The 24,374-nt window shown below is 34.9% G+C and overlaps 1 protein-coding gene and 1 pseudogene across 1 annotated transcript in view; one reads left to right on the top strand and one right to left on the bottom strand.

Moving 5' to 3' along the window:
• The window catches only part of LOC128236213 (fibrocystin-L-like), a 60,268-nt gene extending 49,327 nt beyond the window's left edge, over positions 1-10,941 (bottom strand). The window contains 13 exon segments of the mRNA XM_052951098.1: positions 361-469; positions 761-920; positions 4,510-4,577; positions 5,280-5,626; positions 5,933-6,049; positions 6,492-6,562; positions 6,727-6,769; positions 7,661-7,734; positions 8,482-8,623; positions 9,046-9,103; positions 9,704-9,812; positions 10,083-10,227; positions 10,866-10,941. Coding sequence (XP_052807058.1) covers positions 361-469; positions 761-920; positions 4,510-4,577; positions 5,280-5,626; positions 5,933-6,049; positions 6,492-6,562; positions 6,727-6,769; positions 7,661-7,734; positions 8,482-8,623; positions 9,046-9,103; positions 9,704-9,812; positions 10,083-10,227; positions 10,866-10,881 — 1,459 coding nt within the window. The 5' untranslated portion in view covers positions 10,882-10,941.
• A 3,239-nt stretch (positions 10,942-14,180) lies between these two features.
• The window catches only part of LOC128236214 (serine-rich adhesin for platelets-like), a 42,355-nt pseudogene continuing 32,161 nt past the window's right edge, over positions 14,181-24,374 (top strand).

The raw sequence follows: 24,374 nt of genomic DNA, 5'->3' as shown, positions 1-24,374 counted from the left end.
TTGACCTTATAGCAATTTTATTATTTTTTCTTAAATAACATATTGCCTTTATAAAAAAATGCTTAAAAAATTAAAAATATTCAAAATAAATATTTTGTTTCTTTAAAATGAAACTTTACCAGTAGCAATTTTTGTATTAATGATGAATTGCTTAGTTTTAGGGGCATAATATTTGTTGTCAAAGTTATTAGACTTGCTTCAAAATAAAACATTCTTAAACGATTAAAATGTTTCTCTAGTCATGTTATAAGTATAAGCCTATATTGTGTACAACACAGCATGCCTTGAGATCCTAAAATGTTTAGAAACCTCACAAATTTATAAAGTAAAATATATTAAAACAGTTTCAACTAAGCCTACCAGTGTAAACCCCAAACAGGCCAAATCTGAATTCCCCTCCTGTTTCCAGGGTTACCGTCTGGACTTCCTGTGTGGCAGACTGGTTCCCAAATGTGAAAAAATCCAGTCTCTGTGAAAAAGATATATGAAATAAGTGAAGCTATGTATTGTAGTGTGTTAAAGCATTGTTTGCAACAAAATATATTATGGCAACATTTGAAATTGTCTGTTATCTGTTAATACCGAGACCACCAATATTTAATATCAATGATGCAGCTTGGAAAGAAAATCAAACCCAGGCTGCCTAAATCAGAGTCTAATAGACTAACCATTGCATGTCACTTGAACATTCTTTTTTCAATTAATCTCTCTGTCTTGTAATTTTGTAAAAATAAAACCAAAATCAGGTTTTTGCCCTGACCTGCACATCGTAAGTGACCGTTGACGTGATTGAAATGGTCTGCTGTTCCTGCTCCGCTTTGCTGGTCCATGCACTCGTGAACTTTGTGTCAAAGAATTTCACTCTCACATGCACGAAGGAGCCTCCGTTGTTCTCATAGTGGACAACTTGAAGAAGCGACCTACACAATACAAGCAGCATGAAGAATACTCTCTGACCAAAAGTGAAACAGCAACTCTTTAATTTTCCCTAACATTTGTCATAGCATTGCTGATTGGCATTGTGTCTACACTTTCAAAAGTAATATGTCATAGGCCGAGGATAATTGTTTGTTTCAGTGTACCATGAGTTAAAAGTTTGGACTTTCATTCTGATTGAATTGATATTTCACTGAAACAGACAATTTTTATATCTATTTTATGCCTAAAACTATTTGAAAGTTAGGTTAATTTGTATTTTACTGCAAAAGCGATGGATTCTAAATGACATCAAGCTGTTTAGGAAATGGCCTCATTGATATCTTGTTCAATTTAGTTTGATTTAGACAGAAGAAAAGGCCAGCAATTCAAAACAGCCTGTGATATTTTACTAGTGAAATCAGTATGTTATTTTCCTAGTGATATCAATATGTTCTTTTACTAGTGATATCAATGTTATTTTACTAGTGATATCAATATGTTTTTTTTACTAGTGATATCAATGTTATTTTACTAGTGACATCATTATGTTATTATACTAGTGATATCATTATGTTATTTTACTAGTGATATCAATGTTATTTTACTAGTGATATCAAAATGTTATTATACTATTGATATCACTATGTTATTTTACTAGTGATATCAATATGTTATTTTACTTGTGATATCAATACTAGTGATATAAATATGTTATTTTACAAATGATATCAATGTTATTTTACTAGGGATATCAATATATTACTTTAATTACTAGTTATATCAATACATGTGTACCAGTATTCTTTTATTGTTATACAACAGTTCAATATTAATTAATTATCAGTAATATAATTCTTTGAACAACTGGAATGTATTTCATATCTGCACTATTGAACTAAAGCACCACCTTCTACTGGGGCCAGTGTATTTCACTATATTCATGAATAAAGAAATAAATACAAGGTTATCAGGTTGCATTTAGCCTATTAAATGTTATTTATTAATCTTCTGCCTGATAGCAAAAAACAGGGGCAGATCCAGGATTTGACATTAAAGGGGGCATAACTTAGGGGCGTAAGAATTTGAGTTGCGCCCCTCCCTCAGAAACAACTGAATGGTTTAAAATGTTGGCAGGGGCTGTGGGGGTACTTTGCGTAGAATTTGTATACAGCATTTTACTAGCATTTTGGGCATATGTTATGACCTTTTTTCCCCTATATTGTAATAACATTTTTTTCTTATTGTTTTATTTTATCAGTTTATTTATCAAATTTATTTTGTGTCCTAACTTATCACTTTGATAAGGTGTTTTCCAAAATTTTCAGAAAAAGGTTTGAAATTGAATACATAGAAAATGCAGCTAGCTTATGGGCATTTAAGTCAGTTTAGCCAGGCTGTTACCAGGTGCTGATGAAAATGTTTAATGAAGCAAGTTTATATAAATACTATCATGATTTCAGATTTGGGCCATTGTCTCTTTACAGTCATTTTGATTGCCTAAATAGCAAGATAACATACTCAATAAAATCAAATAATAACAAAACTTTTGGGGTCATTTATCATCAAAAGCCTTAAAATGGATTTTAACAAGGACATGTGAACTCTACTGTGGTAAGACAATAATACTGCTTTGGAATCTACAGAGGTTGACATGTCTGTAAACAAAACCAGTCTGGCGATCCCAGAGGTTCACATATCTGTAAACAAAACCAGTCTGGCGATCCCAGAGGTTCACATGTCTGTAAACAAAACCAGTCTGGCGATCCCAGATGTTCACATGTCTGTAAACAAAACCAGTCTGACGATCCCAGAGGTTCACATGACTGTAAACAAAACCAGTCTGGTGATCCCAGAGGTCCAAATGTCTGTAAACAAAACCAGTCTGGCGTGTCTGTAAACAAAACCAGTGCGCTTTTGCCAGAGGTTCACATGTCTGTAAACAGAACCAGTCTGGTGATCCCAGAGGTTCACATGTCTGTAAACAGAACCAGTCTGGCAATCCCAGAGGTTCTCATGTCTCTAAACAGAACCAGTCTGGCAATCCCAGGGGTTCACATGTTTACTGGGTTCACATGTCTGTAAACAAAACCAGTCTGGTGATCCCAGAGGATCACATGTCTGTAAACAAAACCAGTCTGGTGATCCCAGAGGTTCACATGACTAAAAACGGAACCAATCTGATGATCCCAGAGGTTCACATGTCTGTAAACAGAACCAGTCCGGTGATCCCAGAGGTTCACATGACAGTAAACAGAACCAGTCTAGCGATCCCAGAGGTTCACATGTCTGTAAACAGAACCAGTGTAAACCGAACCAGTCTGTCGATCACAGAGATGACTGTACACAAAACCAGTCTGTTGATCCCAGAGGTTCACATGTAAACAGAACCAGTCTGGTGATCCCAGAGGTTCACATGTAAACAAAACCAGTCTGGTGATCCCAGAGGTTCACATGTAAACAGAACCAGTCTGGTGATCCCAGAGGTTCACATGTAAACAGAACCAGTCTGGTGATCCCAGAGGTTCACATGTCTGTAAACAAAACCAGTCTGGTGATCCCATTGTCGGAAATAGGAGCACAAACACTTTAAGAATTATTCTAGTCATTTACAATAAATTACTCCATAATTTATTCATGCAATTAATAACAATGGTTTTAATAAATATTTTAATAAGATTATTGGAAGATTAAAATTTTATTATGAATACGATACAATGAACAAGCATATTTAGCATGATTAAGCATAATAATCTGTAAACGATTGTTCTTCTGACTTCACTGAAGTTTCATAACCATTTGTTACAGACAAATGTACAGTTCATTTGTACCGCAATTAATTGGAAACATTTTAAATCCATTAATTTTAATCCAACCTTCTATGGGAGCAATTTTGTACAGGTAAAACCAATTTAATCCAATTACGTCTAATTCAGATATGAATCAAACAAATATTTTGATTCTGTGTTTGTTAATGCTTTGGGTCAACAACGCCTCAATTAATAAAAATGACTAATAATATTAGTTTTACCAAGAGATTTTTGTCAGAGGTGGTCAAAGGATGAAATGGATAATACAACCATGCTTGTTTATTGAGGAAATATCTTTTATTTTTTTCAGTGAAATACAGAGTATTATCAGTGAAATAACAGCAGTGAAAATATTTTTCAATCCAAACTAAGGGGTGAAATTATCAACTAAAAGAAGCTTCCCCTCTCTAGAAAATATGTTTTTATGACACTCCTGAGAACTAAAACACGATCTTACATTGAACTCAACAAATATCCTGTATTTTATGGCCGACTAAATGGATGAATGCCAACCAGCTTCAGATACCAAAAAATGGTAATAATATTTTGTGTTTGTTGTTTTTTATCTTAATATTCATTCCCATTTTTTTATTCTTCCCCCCGAGCACCAACCCCAACCACGAAAAACAAATTTAACAACAGCAAGAATTTGTTAAAAATTATTGAATTTGAGAACACCGAAATTTAAACGTGCTACATTATTTTTTTACATTAAACTGACAAATTCTTTAAAAAAAATTGTGAATAATAATCAAATAACAGTTTTCTCTTTTGTAATACTCACCTTTGACCCTTGGTCAAGGTTAATCTCCTTGATCCCGCCTCGGACATTGACGACGTCACCTCCGCTACCTGATTAACCACAAAAGAACTTTCTGTATTTGTTTACGATCATTATCCACTTAACCAACTTAACTTTGAGTTTATGTAAATACAATTAAATACGCTTTTGAGAAGATAAATCTCAGGAAAAACAAGATCAGTTTTTAAAATAAGCATAACTTTTGGTGGGGAGTCATGTTTACGAATATAGTAGAAAAAAACAAATTGACTAAAACTAATGTTTATGCTTATATGGAATGAAAACAAAATATTGACCACTGACATTAAAAGCACATAATAGTATCAACTAACTTATTTCAGGGAAGTTAATACATTACAATAATAATACTTGAATAATACCATGTTTTTTTTATATTTTTAACCAATCAGGGCATTTTTGAAATTTAATGCTTTAAGCAATAACTACAACTTAATTGACTTTACATAATTTGATCAAAATACCAGACATAATTGAAAATATAGCTATTACAAAACAACCACAAAATGATATATAACTTCAGATATCTTATAAGCAAGTTTAAGGCACGAAATTGGACTGGAGGTCATTTTCCTAAAGGCTGTTTTTACTGGTTTTGTAATCTTGAACCATGTTAGGCTTATTCAGGGTTTTTTTCACAACAAAACTTAATTGGATTTGTGAATTGGATTGTATCAAATAAATCCTTTTTCACTAAAGGTCCAAGAAAATTTGAGCAGTTTACATATACTTACTCCATCAATGTAAAGTCGTGCCCCATCATCAGCATTCAACAGAAACTGGTACTCTCCTGTGTGCGGAGCGGTGAAATATGTCGTCATCCGACTCACGTAATTATCCATCGTGTCATTCAGGTCATTGTGATAAGTCTCATCCAACCAGTCTGACACATAGTTAGCGCTAGAAGATGTCAGGTCAAGTATTGAGTCGAGGTCTGAAGCACTCTTAGTGGTCGACATCCAGTACTCAAAGTTGACCCCTCGGTTGCCATGGAAACTGGTCTGCGTGTATCCAGGGTCAGCTGCTACCTCACATTCCACATACTGGTCGACAACGACATCAGTGACCACACACTCTGTGTCTGTTGAGCAAACAAGAGATGATATTTAATGAATCTATAACAATGTAAATCTATGGAGATAATATTTGTATCTTATGTCCTTAAACTTGATGGCAATTGAACAGTTTGATCAAACAACTGTCTATAACTTAATTTCTTTTATCTTATTATTGGTACTTTGCTATCAATGGTGATTGGTGATTACAAATATGTTTTTTCACTCATTGATAACCAGTAGGGTGGGGGTGGGTAATCAAAGAAATTAAAGAAATTATTTTGCAATAAAAAGTAAAAAAGGGTGCCATGCTCAAAACAAACTGCCTGTACCTCCAATATAGGCCCGAGGTTGGGCATAAGGTGCTCTGTTGTCCACAAAACTGCCGTGAATGCGTAGACGTAGACCGCCAGTCGTACTGCCAGATGAGTGGCTTAGCGAGGTGATGTCTGAAATATAAAGATACAAATTAATTGTATACCAAGAAAAATACCTGTATGTATAAGTTAAATTGCTAAAACATTTCTGCATTTTTTTAAAATTTCATTTTGGCCTTGCTATACCTGCACTTATTTTCTCTAGCCAAATGTGTGTACTTAGTTTCATTTGAATATCTTAAATGTTTTTTAAGTTATGGCCAAAGCTTAAATTTTTGCACTATCATGCTTTCATCGCCAGTGACGACATCAAGGCTATTGTAATAACCAGACTTTCAATCTTAAAATCTCAAAACTTGGACTAAAAAGTTGGCATAATAATACCACATTTTAGGTGAATTTGTGCTCTACTTAAAACAGGAGACTGAAACAAGGATATAGTCTCTGTGATGCACAAATAATTCTAAATCTAAAAGCAGAGATATAGTAGAAAAAGTGATATAAAGTGGTATACTTGTGTAGGTCTGGAAGAGGTAAATCTGGTCGTTGTAGGACATACGATATATCTGGGAGTTGGCCATGGACCTACAAACAATGAAACAATGACATTTGATACGATTTTGTGTTTCTTGTTTATAAGTTATTTCAATCTGTTGGTTGTGAAACTCATTTTGTAAGGAACTTCTGAACACTTACTTGTTATAGCAGAGTATATGAATGTACATATATAAGCTGTTGAACATTTTTACCTTCCATATGGCGAGTCAATTATGTAACTGGTATTGTAGAAACCTGAAATGAAAATATGCCAATAATGTTAATTCACCAAGTTATGTTACACAGTTTTTGATTGATAATAATATACAACATATATATTTTATGGACCATAAAAAGTACTATTCACTGAAACAAAGTCAAGATAACTATTACTTTCGTGGTAAATAAAAATGAGATAAACACTGATAAAATCAGCCTCGGTTTTATTATATGCTTTTGGTCATAACGGAACCATCTTATCAATGAAAGTACAATTTTTTTTCGAAAGATGGAGAAATTCGTCTGAATTCACTAGTTCAGTTTGAGATGTCAAGTTCATGTATTAAGTTGCAATTTTAAATAACATAGTGCAACCCTTCATGCCAACATATCTGTTTGAAAATATATCCCGCTTAAACCCAGAATAAAGGATTTGAAAAAATTGATTGTGTCATACCATCGCTGATAAGATGACCCCTATATTCCCAAAATCTAATTTCCCACCATATCTACTCATTAGGCCAAAAACAATTCGCTAAGGAAATGATGTCACTGAGGCTAATTCTACATCCGGTCACTTCTTTTGTCATTCTTTTACAAAGGGAATAACATCATCTCCTGTTACAAACATGGGTTTAATAACAAAAATATCTGTCATATCACTTATTATAGTTTATCATGTCACAGCCTTTTGACCAATGAAGAGTGGAAATCAACCAAGCACATAAGCAAAATATGTATACATGTATACATGTAAACGGACAGAAACATGCTACGATCTGGGGCCAAGGACCAATAACCCCTACTCCCAGCTAAGTTTGAAAAAAGTATTTGTCATTACGAATTTCTATCTTATTTTTTTTAATAAGAAACCAAGTAAGTGCTGTAAGGTAAATATATGTGAATGTAATAACTTCATGTACATACCTATGGAGGATCCCCGATGTTTACAGATCAGAGTACCTTTGTTGGAGTTCTCATCTTCCAGTGCCAAACCATAGCTGAAACACAACACACAAACCTTTGGTTAGTTGTTCATGACAGTAACAGAGTAATTCTAATATTTTTGCAATTTTTTTTAAGCCTGTGTGAAATTCGAAGCAATATATCTAGCTTTAGTGTGTAAATATAAGCTTTTACATTAAAGTCTGAGCTAATGTGTAAAATTCTAAACTTGTGTGAAGCCTATGTGTAATTCAAGGCAAGCTCTAGTACAAATTATAAGCTTTTGTGTAATAATATCGCATGTTTGTGTGATTTACTTAATATATATTTATATATTTGTGTAATGTAAAATTAAATGCTTTTGTGTGATGTGAAATCAAATGCTTTTGTGTGATGTGGAATTAATTGCTTTTGCATGATGTTAAATTGAAGGTTTTGTATTATGTGAAATTAAATCCTTTTGTGTGATGTGAAATTAATAGCTTTTGTGTGATGTGAAATTAATAGTTTTTGTGTGATGTGAAATTTAATGCTTTTGTATTATGTGAAATTTAATGCTTTTGTGTGATGCGAAATTAATAGCTTTTGTGTGATGTGAAAGTTAATGCTTTTGTATTATGTGAAGTTTAATGCTTTTGTGTGATGTGAAATTTAATCCTTTTGTGAGATGTCAAGTTAAAAGCATCAGTGTGATGTGAAATTCAATGCTGATTTATGATGTGAAATTCAAATCTTATTTGTGAAGCTTCACTGTGAAATTTTAAGCTTTAAGGTAAGTTACTTAAGATTAAAGCTCTACTTACAATTCATCTCCTTCCTTCAGAGCACAGTCCTGAGGCCCGACATACACCCTAAGCAGTTTTTCTGTACGTCCGTTCGTGGCTGACCCGACGTTACTACCATAACGATCACTGTACAGTGTGCCACTCATGGAAACAAGGGTGCCTGGAATAGAAATTGTGCTATTATTTATTTGTTCACATAATATCTGTATTAAAAAACATTATAACTTACAAAGCATTACACAATGATATATAAAGTACTTAATCAGATGATATTTTAAGTTATTGTCACTTCTGTATTTCCGCATAAGGCGATACATTCATAAACCATTATTGCTTTTTTTATATATTGGACTATTTAATTGAAGAGTTATATGAAAGGCAAGGCCTGGAAGACTGTACATGATAATTGAGATATAAAATTAACTGATTTTTTTTTCAATATTTGACAAACAAAAATAAAGTTCAGACTTTTCTCAACACTAAATGAAACATTTTTTTTTTTCTTTTTTTTTTTTTTTACTCAAAGTAATTGTTTTTCAGATGACATTCTTTTACTTTGTTCATCAACACAAAACATTATACCAGGATTTCCAGACTGTGGAGAGAATGTGTCGATTGTTGGGGTGTTGTCTGCTTTAGGCTGAAAATGTAAATGTGACAATACTTAAGCATAAGTTACATAACTTGTCACAAAATACCAAATTATTACTGTTAGCAAGTGAACAAAACTTTAATTCATTATCTTGAATGGTTTTCAAGTCATTAACAAAACCATAAAAAAACATAATTTCTTAGTATACAAAGGGTCTTAAAATCTGCTAATATTAAGCATGAGTTGTCACAAAAAAGTGTATTGTTACTATGAGGAAGTATGATTTTGATATCTTGAACAGCTGGTTAGTCATTAACAAATAAAAAAATGTGGATGGACAGATGGACAGACGGACAGGCGGACAGACAGTCTGACTGCTACATCTGGCACCCTCCAATTTTTGCGAGCTATTATAAGATCAGGAATAAGTTATTTTTATGCTAATACCTTTTAATAAGTATGATTGTAACAAAAGCTGATGGCTAAAAGAATCTGGCTTATTTTTCCTCCCAAGTACTAAGTATAGACAAAATTCACAAATTTGACAACTGCAAATTTAAAGTTGTGTTCCTCCATCTCTATTATGAAAATTCAAAGGTCTCTGGCCCATTCACAAAATGGTCAGAATAAAGCACATGTAGTTCTAACCTCAAAGCTGCAGTCATCATCAGTTGGATTTCCTCCACACAGCTCGTCATTGGAGACAGTTTTTCCATCAACCACAACCTTGACATAGTGACGCTGTTCCGTCAGACCGCTGCATGAATAAGACTCAATATCAAATCAAAAAATCATTAAGGGGTTGGGGTGAAAATTAAACAAGTATTTTAGCCAAAGTAATAAACCTAGCTACACATAATTTATGTGTGACACATTTTGTTACACATGATTAATTGACTACAGCCTTGGAGATAAGCTAGAACAACTCATAAAATGGCAACAACTATAATTATTTTCTTTCTTCTCAGAGAATAAAAATAATAAATATTAATAACAATGGCCTTATATTATATCTTAATATAGCAACCTGGGCGTGTAGCAAATGATCTGGAGCTTAGTGGATTGATCTCGATGAACTGGGCAGACCAGCTCGCTCCCCGATTCACTGACGAGGTACACACGGTTACCAACATCTGGGTCGTCATCCTGCGTAAACTGGTTCCCAGAGAAACCTGCATTGGGAAATGTTTTTTATAGACGAGTTATATGCCGAGTGGCTCATGAAAAATCATTTACATATAAAGCCTTAGTCAAAGTTAAAACCGTTGATTTGTGGCAAAATGGTTTCTTGAAGATTTTGGTCCTAAATTGCAACCACCATCATTCATAAAAGTAAACCCAGTCACCAGAACAATTCAAAGAAAATCAAAAATTCTAAAATATTTCTCTTTTAGTCAAAGACCATTGATTACATACATGTATTGTTATTTTCCAGACCATTGATTACATACGTGTATTGTTATTTTCCAACAATCTTCAAACGATTTTTAAATAGATTTCAATTTCCATTCCTATATGTGTGAAACACTTTGATCTCATTTAGAATCACCAAATGCTTTACATTGGCAATCATTGCAAAAAACAAATCATGCTTCACGTTTAGGCAAATGTTCAGCATGTCACATAATCCAACCGATGAAACAACAAAGACAATGTTTATAAACAAGAACACTGTCATGGCAAGGCAAGCTTATTGTTAACATTAATTTAATGAAGTACATTATGTACCTTATTTTTAAATATTTAACTATCAAGTTTTCTTTAAAAATAAATCAAATAAAATGATCTGCATTATCATACTATTACATACAAAACTTATCATTCATGGTATGACTCAGGGGCAGTTCCAGGATTCAACGTTAGAGGAGGCGTAAATTAAGGGTGTTCCCTTTTGACTTGGGCCCCTCCCTCAGAAACAAATTTTATTTAGTTTACAGTGTTGGAGTTTGGGTGTCCTCCCCCAAGAAAATGTTATCAATTTCTAGTTTGAAATAGTGTATTTTGGGCATATTTACTTAGTTGGTGTATTTTGGGCATACTTTTTTTAGTTTTCTTCTCCTATGTTGAAATAAAAAGTAAAATTTGACGATTTTATGGGGGCGCACGACGGGTGCAACCCTCCCCCTCCCCCGCTAGTGTGACTGATGTTTTACTCTAAATATATTACCGTATTAGACCATTCTAAATCATAAGAGGTTTAATTGATAGTGATAAATCTAACGCAACTCTGTGGAACTGTACGCATAGCACCATCACTCTGGAGAGAGTGTATTAGAGTTTAGACGGGCATATTAGAATCAATTTAGATATGAATGTAAGCTGGCAGCTTTATTCAACAGTGATGTGGCCTGACACCCAACTTACGCCCATCTAAAATGAAACTAAAAGTTGACATTTGCGCGGGAAAGATGCACTTGATTAACTTACCCGCTCCTTTGATCGTTAATCGAGTTTCGCCAGCCAGACTTCCATAGCTAGGAGTAACTTTAGTCACTGATGCTCCTGTAAATATTGAATAATAAAGTGTTTCAATGATAATAAAAAAAAATACATTATTATTAAGTACTAAATCTTTATTTTCTGAAAAATATCTCACCATAATTAAAACTCTTATCTTTTTATTCAAGAAACGTTTCCAAATGTATTTGATACAAGAACTACGTGCCGTATGGTACAGCATCTGCGACAATCAGCACTGATTCCAGTATAATTATAAGTAGAACACGCTGTAATTATAAGTTTTCATATTAAACTATACACCTTTAAAAACAAAAACAAATCCTGCAAATATAAACAATTCCAAGCATTAAAAAACCCTTGGACCAATAACTTGCAAATAATCCAACTCTAAGATTTTTTAAAGAAAGAATACCGTTTGCCAAGGAGCAAAGAACAACGGTAATCCAGAAGAAAGCGAACAAAAATAGTTTCTTATATCTTTTCCCCATGCTGTCAAAGTACGTTTTGAAATGAAAGTCTTTGGAAAATGTTTATATAAGTAAATGTTCTTTGATTCATTAATCTTGAATAATGCTTGAAAAACAAACTCTTAATAGGATTAATTGTTAAAATGACTGTAAAAATCCATCAACCTGATCAAAGACCATTATTGATATTGAAATGAAATTGCACAAGGATATTCTTTGGGTCACTGACCAGGTACTTTGTCGCCAACTTAACGTCAATGCTTTTTGTTTTTTTCTGCAAATCAGAATGAACGAATTTGGAGTCTTTCCAAGACGTACTCGTTTATGTAATTTTATTTAATACGAAAACGGAAAAGTCTGAAGGAAAAACCACCATCAGTTCAGAGTGAAAAAAAACTGATGCAAACTTCAATCTGTATGAAATATTTTTTATCTTGATTTTTCAAAGGTCCAACAAACATACGTACATTAAAAACCCGCCGACTATTTTAACACGGAAACACAGTCATGCATTGTTGTAGAATAAATGTTTTGACATATACAATGTATGTGCCTACTCTGTCCCACATTTGGACTGTGAGAGTACATGTACATAAAAAAACAACAAAAAAAACAACATGTAGGCGGTATTCAGGTTGTGTAAAGAGAGTACTCAACTTTCGGCATTTTCGGTAAGTAGACTCGTAAGATAGTATTATACCATTTGGAACGCTGAATGCTGGTATAAATGAGAGTTGTGTTACAAAATTGGAAAGAGGGTTTCCATTCCACTTTCAGTACCCAGAAAAATACCCGAACGGGTTACGAACCAAATTGCGTACATGTACACAGCCACGGACCATTGTTCCATATTGTACTTTATTATATGGCTATAAATGTGCACATGCCGTTTAATGCTGAATAAAGATATGTTATGTTATGTTATATGTATATATGGTTTATTGTTGCTGAACTTTCCAACTCAAAATAAACCAACACTTGACTGTTAATTCCAGTACATTGGTTCTATTGTTGACACATTTAATTGTGATCCATTTTAACAAAGGTAATTGATACAAAAATATGTTGTTGTTCTAGAGAATAATAACAGGCGTGAATAACCGAATATCGTAGATGTTTACAGGATAAGATCACATCACACTGACCGTAGCATGCGGCGCCGCGAGTGACATAAATGCGCAGATTAAAGGATTAATGCAATTTAAACACCATGAATAACACTCGTGGCTAATCAGAGAAATTACCGAATTGTAGCAGTAGCAGTAGCAGCAGGTGGTGGTGGTGGTAGTGGTAGTAGTAGTGGTAGTGTTGTCCAGTTTCATATTTGTCATTAATAACAATAATTCCATGTAACTTGATATGGTTCTTTGAAGTAATAATTAAAAAAATCTTTAGAATCACAGTTATTGAATTGTAAAAATCAGTAGCAACAATATGACTAGTAATCATAAATTCTTGAACATACATTAAATACTTTGCAATTCTACAACATACGCTGGTTGGATATTGTCTGGAAAAAAGGGCATTTAAGTTTGTTAATACATCAAATAGTTCAGTTAGATGCAATGTTAATTCCAGAAGATACGCATTCAATGGTACTTTGAAACTTATCAAATTAAACAATTATCATATATAGAACTGCAATTTGTTTAGTAAATGCAGCACATTTCTAACAATTGAATACATGCACTTTAAATTTGACCTATCAATCCTTATAGTACAACTTATGCGATACATTTCAAACATAATGTAAGGGACTCCATGACAAGGGATTTGTTTAAGTTTAATATTCACATTTACAATTATAGGATAAACACATAATTCGTTCATTATTATTAAAATTATTATAATATTTTATTAAAAATACATGGATGTTTAACATTGGAATTTCCTGGGATTTTTCAGTTACATTAAAGATAATTTTCATACTGAGCACTAATATTCAAGTATTTATTAACAAATTTAAGACCAATGAGTGAATAAATTAAAAAAACAACAAATGTTTAAAAACATTATAAATGATGGTCCGTAAGTTTCTGAAGATGGTCCGTAATGTCCCTAAATCTGGTCCGTAGTGTCCCTAAATCTTGTCCGTAATGTCAATGGTCCGTAGTGTCCGTGACCCGTGTCCTGTTACTTCTAACTAAATTTGTTGTCTGCTCCTTTTAACCGATTGCTATACGGCCTTTATAACTTAATATATCTTTAAACAAGGGGAGATAAATGTCGGCGGGAAGTAAAAATGGAACGAAACGGAATTTTGACATGATTTGGAAGATATTTTCTATTTGACAGCAAGTTTCAAGTAATGAAGTTTTTCAAACTTTAGATTATTTTAAGATCAGGCGTTTTGTCTTGATAAATCTATTGTCATGACATTATAACCCATTTTCTTGAGTTTGTAAAAGTCTTGAAATTGTGTCAGGTGTGTGTTGTTGAAAATTTCACTGATTTCAATTACTATAATATAAACATATTTAATCTTTAATACGCACACAACGGTAAGAACAAAAACGTTTCTGTCAGTGATGTTTTCAGATGTCACTTAAATTGGAAGAATTTCTGGCATTTGTTGTTTTGAATTGGATCAGTGGAAATCTTCTGCTTCTGCTTAGGTGCAGAGCCTGTTACGGCGTAGCACACCGGGGGGGGAGGCGTTTAATCAAAATGGAGAGCGCCCCTAAAGCTCTCCACTGTCTGTGCGTGGACTACACTATTATCCAGATGGTTCCAATCCTGACACGTTTGACAAAGAATGAATGTTTTAACTGCTCAGTTTTGCACTGTTGAATTAAGAATCCTCGATCATGATTGATCACTTGTTTGTCAATAATGTTTGTTGTAATACAGTCTTGAAATTTAGTTGCTTTAATTTGCCTAGCTGGCTGTAGGAACTCTGTAGGTGGTAGTGCTGGCACCAAACCCTCGGCCACCTTATAGAAGATCAGCCTGCTACCCTTTCGTCGATCTTGTAGAGTATGAAGTTTCAAAGATTCAAGCATGTTTGATACACATCCTTCTTCTCTGGACTTGTAGTTCCCAGTTATAAAACGGGCTGCCTGACGCTGAACCTTTTCTAGTTTTAAAATGTCCTGTTTTAGGTATGGGTCCCTAATAATCACACCGTAATCAAGTATAGACCATACTAGTGCCAGATATATGCTGATTTTCTACATTCCTCTGGGCAGTGTCTCAAGTTGCTTCTTAGGAGTGCCATAGTTGAGTTTGCTTTTTTGGTTATCTTAGTAATATGGGTTGACCATGTCAAGTTCTCGGAGATTGTTAAACCAAGGTACGGATTTTCAGTAACTTGTTGTAATATATGTCCACATAGACTGTAAAAATGTGGGGTTTTGTTGTTGACACTCGTGATGTAGCACTTTTTAGCATTCAATTTCATTCCCCATTTATCAGCCCATTTTTCAAGTTCTTGGAGATCATTCTGAAGTGTGTCATAGTCTTTCTGATTTCTAATTTTCCGATATAGCAGGCAGTCATCTGCAAAGAGGCGTACTTGTGACTTTACTGATAGGCAGGTCGTTTATATGGCATGGAAAAGGAAGCGGGCCCAGTACAGTTCCTTGGGGTACACCAGAGTTCACTGTGGCTTTCTGGGAGCATTCACCCTCTACAACAACCTGCATGTGTCTCTTAGTCAGGAAGAATTCTAACCAATTAAATATGGGTCCTTTGACGCCAAAGCTTTCTAGTTTGCAGAGTAGTTCTTGGTGCGGGACTGTATCGAACGCCTTAGAAAAGTCAAGTATAATGACATCTGTCAGGTGACCTTCGTCATTGAAAGTAAGGAGGTCTTTAAGGGTTAATAGGAGTTGCGTTTCGCATGAATATCCTGAGCGGAAACCATGATTCAAGTTTGTTAAGATCTTATTCCTTTCCAAATGGTTCAGCAGATGTTGCAGATGATATGTTCAAGTGTCTTACATAGAATTGACATGAGGGACACAGGCCTGTAGTTCTCAGCAAGGTGGACGTCTCCCTTCTTGTACACAGGTGATATGTTCGCATTTACCCAGTTGCATGGTAGCACGCCGCTGTTTGTTGAAAGTTGAAAGTTTTAGCATATACCAGGGGCAAGCTGGCGTGCACAATTCTTAAGTATGACGTTAGAGATTTTATCTGGACCCATAGCTTTAGATGTGTTCAGTTTGGAGAGCAGTTTCTCGACTCCAGGAGTAGTAATGCATAATGATGGTAGGTTATACTTGTATTGTTTTTCAAGCACAGGTAATGATCTATGTGTGTTTCTGGTGAATACTGAGCTGAATTGTTCTAGTAATATCTGTGCCTTGCCTGTACCTTCGTTCACTAGTACTCCTTTTTGTTTCAGCGGTGCTGTGCCAATGTTGTCCTGGCGTTTAGATTTTAAATATCTCCAGAATGGTTTGCTATTGTTGTTTTCCAGGCCTTCATGAATTGTCTTATTTATGTAATTGATTTCCACCTTTTTAAATTCCTTTTTACACATTTTCTGATAACACTTAAATTCAATCCACTGCTTGGTCTTCTTTGCATGATTATAGAGTCTGCCTTTCCTTCTCATCATTTTCTTTAGAGTTCTATTGAACCAGGGTACAGTGTTTCGTTTACGGAACATCTTTGATGGAATGTTTGTGTCCATTATAGACTGAATACCAGTTTTAAGTCTTTCCCACATCATCTCAACATTTGGTCCACTCATATAAACCAAGTCGTCAGATAATTTACTACACTCCAGGGAGATGTTATCCCAGTTAGCTTTGGAGTACAAATATACCTTTCGAGGTTTTTCAATGTTATAGAACGGTTTGATATCCGAGTCTGTGACTACCATCGCGTGGTCACTAATTCCAGGAATACTTATCGAAGACTTCGTTAAGGATGGGTTGTTTGTGAATACTAAGTCTAATATATTATCTTCTCTTGTAGGCTGAGTATGTACCTGCGTGAGATTGTGTTCGATAGACATGTCGATGAGTTTCTGTTGAACATGGCGATCACTAGCGTTAAGTTTAACTGACATATTTTCCCAATCAATATCCGGGCAGTTGCAGTCACCTGCTAGTACAATGTTTTTACTTTTCTTGTTATCATAGATTTTTTCAGTGACATATCAAGATTGTTAAGGTCGTTCAAGTTTCTATGATGCATGTAAAACGAACATAGGAATAGGTCTTTCTCATTCTTCATTTTAATTTTAGTCCACTCAATTTCACAATCAGTTACAAGGTTAGTTTGTTCAACTGCTATCAAGTCTTTTCTCACACCTGTAAACACTCCACCTCCGCCTCCGATAGTCAATCTATCGTTCTTATGAAAAGTAAAGTTATCAGGGAAGATTTCACTTGACTTGATGGCCCCTTAAGATGGTTCCTTACCAGGTTTGATACCTTTTAACCACGATTCAGTCCCGCAGATGATATCGACAGGGTTTCCGCAAGCCCTTTATGGCTTGTCGGGCCCGACGTGCCTTCCGCTGGCAATGCCAATTACCGACACGCGTTAATTATGCCGACATGCTTTAATCCGCGTAGCGACAATCCTTATCAAAACAATCATCAGTTTTGACAATACATGATTGCAACGGTTGACTGACAGCCAGAAGGCGTGTTGGGACTATTACGACATTTGTATCAGCCATTCAGGATCGACGACAGCATGAAGGCGTGTCGGTGAGGTTCAACAGTGCCAATTAACCAAACTCCTCCTATTCTTTATCATAATGGGAATGTGTGAAAAACACCACTGTCGTAATTGCGACCTTCATCCCTATAATCACCTATGAACGCAAAGTAAACAATAAGTGTTAATTGATTTCGGTAACATAAATCATGTGTCGTTTTATTTTGTTTCTTAATCCCGAGTCTGTTTGTTAACCAATTATTAAATTATAATTGAGAACCGTGTTAAGATATCCGTGTTATTATAAACAAGGGTTATGCTATGTCGTCGTAATTAGTTGAGTCGCGTTCCCGTCTTTAGTTTAAAAGTGTAAAGTTATATTTTGTGTTGCTTATTACTTTGATTATTTTATCGTTCTTTTAATTTATTTAGAACAAAGATAAAAAAAATCTGAAAATACACATTACATTCCCTTTAAGTTATTATTTAGCCAACCTGGCTTTAAAAATATTAGCTGTTGCAGCTTTAAATACGAATACACGAGCAGTCGCTTTGCTCCGGGCTCTTTTGTGTTCCAGCATGCAGCGTGCTTTACACGTTTTGCTTTGACGTCAACGGTGTCAATATAAATAATACCCGCACTAAACGAAACATGAGTCGATCAATATCGTCGATATTGACAATTGTATTGTCGGAAAACTTGAGAAATACCAATAATTAAGGAAGAGAAACCATTAAACCTTTTCACAAATAATTTTAATGTTAATCAGACTTTAGTTGGTAGTTCCAAATCATAGGAACATAACTGTAAACTTGTTTAAAATGCAGGAAATTGCACCATTTTGGATACGAAAATAAAAAAAATCGACGTAGGGAGGGGACACCGCTCCCAAACCCTCCCCTTCCGACATACCTTATGAAATTCCTGGCGGAAACCCTGATATCGGGCTTTACAAAGTCCAGGGCAGCTATAAATTCCTGTTTATTTTCTTTTATACTGCAGCAATTCACTGTTAGTAGTCTAAGGTTAGACTTCCTAGGTATAGTGATGCTGGTTCTGGTGTCACAGACAACGCGAAAACTTTTTCTCCTTCACAGGACATTGCGACAGGTAAACACTTAAAGTTTACCTGTCGCAACAAATTTTTACCTGTCGCAATGTTACAAACAGTATTCGGTTACATCAGCCTAAACCTTGATTTTAAGCCTCTTTTTTAAATAAGTTTTGTAATTCCCCATTATAACAGGTTTAGATCTTTTTGGTTAGATTTGTCCTACAGTACTATAATAAATTACAAAAAAAGCTAAACATCATGTAAAAAAAAAATGAATATTCGAATCTTATGTCATAATTTTTTTCTTCCCTTGCCTCCCAAAAAAAAACTCATATCTGTTCGCCTACCCATGGAACAGCTAGATCTTACTCTTTTAATTCATCTTTAAATCAAAGATACAGTACAGTTATAAAATGTAACGAATTGTACTACAAGTCAAACTCAGGCACAACATTTATGCAAAAACGAAAGTAGATTTCTTGTTATTGGCAATGTTAAACAGAGCGGAAAGAAAGTCAGCTTGGTATATTAATCATCATATTTAAATTAACACGATTGCCGGGAACTACTTCGCCGAAAATAAATACATACGGATCTTTGTAATTTCCGAACATTTCCGTAAAATAAAAGTATGATAGTACGAGCTGAGATCGGAACCTTATGCGTTTTATCGGCTTTAACGGAAACATGTCGAAACGGGGTTTACAAATAGTGATACACAGATTAACACGCTGAATAATCATGATATAATAGTTAAAAATAACTCTGAACATTTATTTAGAAACTGAAAGTCAATTTTCCGAAAATTAAACGGTGCTGACTGTAATTTTTCACCGGACATTGTGACCGACCAAAACAAAAGTTTCGTCGGTCAAAATGGAAATATACCGGACATGTCCGACTGTCCGACGGACATTCGCATTGTCTGGTGTCAGAGGTAGTTATAGAGCTCGACACTTGGCTGGTACGCGATATTAGTGCTCGTGGGTTGTTTTTATTTATCGGGCTACTTGTATGGACTGGGCTGAATGGATTAGTATAGTTTAAAGAATCTATAGGAAATGATTCGCCTGTCTCTCAATCTTTGGGGGGATGCATGGTTATCAACACTAGAGTAGTCTCTGCTGTCTTGGAGCATGTTGTTGATTTGTTATAGAATTAGTTCGTCAAAATGCACAAGGGGAATTTGTTAGAAAAATTGTATTTAATAATGTTTCTAAATTCTATTGCCCTGAGGAATTACAAAAGACATCATTTAAACTTCAACGTCATACCATATTTGTATGCGCTTTCAAATGAGTTTGTGTTGGTTCAACTTCTCTTATACCAATTATCGGCCATTACTTAAACCTGGGCCATATTACCATTCCCATAAACACATGAATCATGGTTTGGTTACCACTTTCTATGTCTTACAAATGATTTTTAGCCCTCGCAAGACGCGAAATTTCATCTGATCATATCTGTGACGATAAGTTAACTGGCAGAATTTCTTGTACTTGTTGAGAGTTTCCCAAAATTGTAAAAAATTTGCCTGTCCATTGGACAGGATGGACAGACACGTTGGAAGTGCCTGTCTGAACAGTCATGACATCAAAGCCGAAGCATATTGAGTGCTGACGAAATTGACTAATTTGAATAGACTAGCTATGGCTAAGACAAAAGTTTTTGCATACATATCATAAGGTACCTTTTGGCATATTTATGATTATCGTCTCCTTTGTTTACAAAAGAGCTGCCAGACCCGACAAAATTTGACGGACATGTCTGGCAGACCAGCACATTTCGGAAAGACTGTGAGTGTGCGCTTAGGGTCGTAAATAAATGAATTTTTTAGAACGTTTTAATGATATCGGCTGTGACTATACATGGACCTGTAAATGTATGTGAATTAATTGATTGATAAATTCTACATTTTTTCACAATAAAATAATTTTGATATACATAAAACAACATGTTGAAAATGGATTTATGGATTTACTTCAGAAAAATTATTAATTTGACATATATTTATTTGAATATATAAAAGTTATACATGTATGCTTTGAATCTTTTTTAACTAAAACATATATTTCAAGACAGGATTTAAACTGAGTATGGTATGTTGGTATGGCCCGGGTATGAGTAATTACATTGATGTTCTTTTCCGTAAGCGAAATAGTCTTTCCATGGAAATGGGCCAATGAACTCTTTCCAGTCCTACTGAATTCTTATCTTGTAGCTTATGATTGCAGGGTAATTCCAGAGTATGTTTCAGGGGTGACCTACAATGGGTGTGGCGACAGATGAGCCCTCTAGAAAGAGACAGAGGCTGTCTCTGAAAGCAAACAGACAGAAAAAAGAGGAGACGACAACAGCTCCTAAAATAGAGGATAATGACAACAGTGCTTCAAAACAGTCTCCAAAGAAAAGGCAACTTGATTTTCATTTAAAACAAGCAATAAAGTAGATTTCTGTCATGACCATTTTGGCATTATCAGTAATGGTACATTTACAGAGTCAGAAGTTCTGGGGCACTGGCAAGCTAGCAAATTTTACTATGAACCACTAGTTCACTCTGTAGAGTATCCTTAAGTTCTACAGCATGAACATACACTCAACCATCCTTAAAGGGACGGTACATCGGATTGGCACCAAAAAAAGTTTTTTTCTGTATCGAATCTCAGGACAATTATATAAATCTAATAGAATGTGTTACGCTTTGATATCATAATTGTAAAAAAAAAGTACCAAAATGTAAGAAAAAATTGTGTCTGCGACCGGGTTCAAACCCGTGTCGCCAAAATTTCAGTCCAGCATCCTATCCACTGAGCTACGACCGCTTACTCTAATTGGCTGACATAATTAAGCTATACACCTACCTCTGTAACATCACGTGATAACACCTACTAGCCAATCACGCATAAGGAATGAATTCTACCTGGTAGACATACCCAGTAATCTTTTTAATAAAAAAATACGAAATAACTGCTAAACTGAAATAAATTGTAAACTATGTGGTACTTCAGTTAGTAAGTTTCAATGCATTGACTTTTGTACACATAGATGCCAAGTTTATGTCAGTTTTCGACAATTTTCTTTTCTTTTCACTATTTTATCATACAGAGTACAGCCCCTTTAAGCTATAGTTGCTGTATGCTTCTCCAAACATCCTGCTGTGTGTGGGGCAAGCTCCTTTTTGGGATGCATTCATAGTCTGCGGAATTAAAGTTTCTGGGTTCAGTTTGTTGTTCTGTCTCCCTATATTGTTAAACATAAGATAAAGAGAGGACCTGCTGTTTTACAGTGCTGGTAGCAGTTCTATTGACACCATAGAGACATCATGCAGCTACACCACAGAAAAGTCAGGCAGTTCCACCACAGATAAGTCAGGCAGTTACACCACAGATAAGTCAGGCAGTTCCACAGGCAGTTCCACCACAGAAAAGTCAGGCAGTTCCACCACAGTGAAGTCGGGTAGCTCCATCACAGAGAAGTCCAGTAGCTCGACCACAGTAAGGTCAGGCAGCTCCACTACATTGACCACTGGCAGTTCATGGTCGTCTGTCTCCAACGCAACAACATACTCTTCCTCTGGTGAGGAGACTCTGGTGCCTGCTGTTGCTTCCCTGGAAAACCTTGGTACTTTGATTAATTCAAAATGAAATAAGCTTGTTTAAAAACCTCGGTGTGTGTACAAATAATCACATATTGATGTATGGATAAATATAAAGCCTGAAGATCTGTAGATTGGTAAGAGTGGTCTAGGGGCAGTGTTATTTTTTTTCACTTTTAAGGGAATGATGCTGGGTCTTGATAGGGGAAAAATTGCTTTGTTTTGACAAAAAGGGAAAAAATATTAAAATGATTCATATGTTCAACTTATTTCCAAACCTTTTATTCCATAAACCTCTTGATGTATTCATGCCTGGCACCCTATTGCTACATTTGCTAAATGTTTAGAGGTCACTGCTCCTCTTAAAATTTTTAAATATACATCTTTTTTTTTAAAGGTTTTTTTTTTTACCCAAAAGGGACACAGTCATGGTTTCTTTCCAGGAAATGGACTTGAGAGTGATTCATATCTACTTTCAGCTGTCTTTACAATTGAGCAAAAATAAATTAGTATAAACCAAAGTATTGAATGAAGATGTTTTGAAGGGAGAAACATTTTGTGCAATAATTTAATGTAGTTATAACTTGGGCATTTAATGACATGCTTATAAATAAATTTAGATGCTGGTGTATTGACAAAAACACTTAAATATTGCTAGAATTTATGCATGATCATTTTTAGCTCGTCTAATTTTTGGAAAAAAAGGCGAGCTATTGTCATCACTTGATTGTGGTCGTCGTCGTCGGCATTGGTTAAGTTTTGCGTTTGTTCATTTAATACCCTTCTTCACATTGTACCCTAAAGTTGCTGAGTCTCACCTGTTTTTGGGGGTAAAAAACATTAATTTTGATGGGTTTTGGTTGATTTTGAGAATTGGACATAGCATCTTCAATTTCTGTTGGATTGATTTAAAAAAAATTCAAAGACAATAAATGGATAATGCACTTCAATATATTAAACAGGTTTTTGAGTCACACATTTGGAAGGGTAGGGGGAGGGTGGGGGATATTTTGGACTTTGTAATATTTAGCTAGTCTGATTTTTTAAGTTTTGTGCTTGGGTCACTTACATGCAAACTATCAAAGCTATCACTTTCAAACTTTGGAATACCTGTTCTCTATCAAATGTACAATATGAAATAAATCAACCGCAAAAGGATAAAATCAGACGAGGGTTTAGCACCTGCAGGCGGTGCTCTTGTTTACCGTAATTTTGTTTTTTCATTCATACATGATAATAATGTTTTCCAGGCAACACATGTTTCATGAACAGTGTGCTACAGGTTCTTCGCTTTACACCTGGTTTCCTTGACAACCTTGCCACTCTATACCAGGACATTGCTGCCTCGGAGAAAGTAAAGAGGAAAAACTCGAGCACGGGAGACGTTGAGGTAGGGCACATAGACCGGGGCCATCTGGCTTGTAATATTGGTAGTTATCTAGTACAGTTTAAGCCAGGTTTTATAAAGGGCAGGGTAAGGCAAAATAGGTAGTTTGTTTGTATTTTTTATTATCATTTAATAAGTTTCCAATAAAACAATAGAATTATTTGAAAGTCTTATAAGTATTAGAAGGGTGACGGTTCTGATCTCCTTGAGTGTAGTAGGGTGCTACCAAAAAAAGGACAGGGTGGAGCAGATTGCCACATTGCAACAACAGGAGAAATCATTGAAATTTTTACTTATTTCTTGTTAAAAAGCGTATTCTTATTCTTAATAAAAAGCGTATTCTTATTCTTACATAGGTTGATGCAAATGCAGGCTCTGCAGATGAAGACAATGTAAAAATTTGTTGGAAGATTGTCAAAAATATGTTCAGGGTAAGTTCTGTGTTGGGGACATAAAAACACAAAAATATAGTGAAAGTGGTCTTCAACCTAGTGTTTGTGGTCTTGAATCAGGTGTTTGTGGTCTTGAATCAGGTGATTGTGGTCTTGAATCAATTGATTGTGGTCTTGAATCAGGTGATTGTGGTCTTGAATCTGGTGAAAGTAAACTTGAATCTAGTTATAGTATGTAAAGTTCAGGTGTGCCAACTGTCAGACCCTAAAATTTAATGATTTATAGTAATAACTTCTTTTGAGTATAAACATCAATTGGACACAAATAAGTAAATTACAGCCTA

This window comes from Mya arenaria, chromosome 5 (assembly GCF_026914265.1).
Source record: "Mya arenaria isolate MELC-2E11 chromosome 5, ASM2691426v1".
NCBI lineage: Eukaryota > Metazoa > Mollusca > Bivalvia > Myida > Myidae > Mya > Mya arenaria.
Note: the sequence above shows the minus strand (reverse complement) of the source record. Positions and strands in the feature narration are given on the sequence as shown.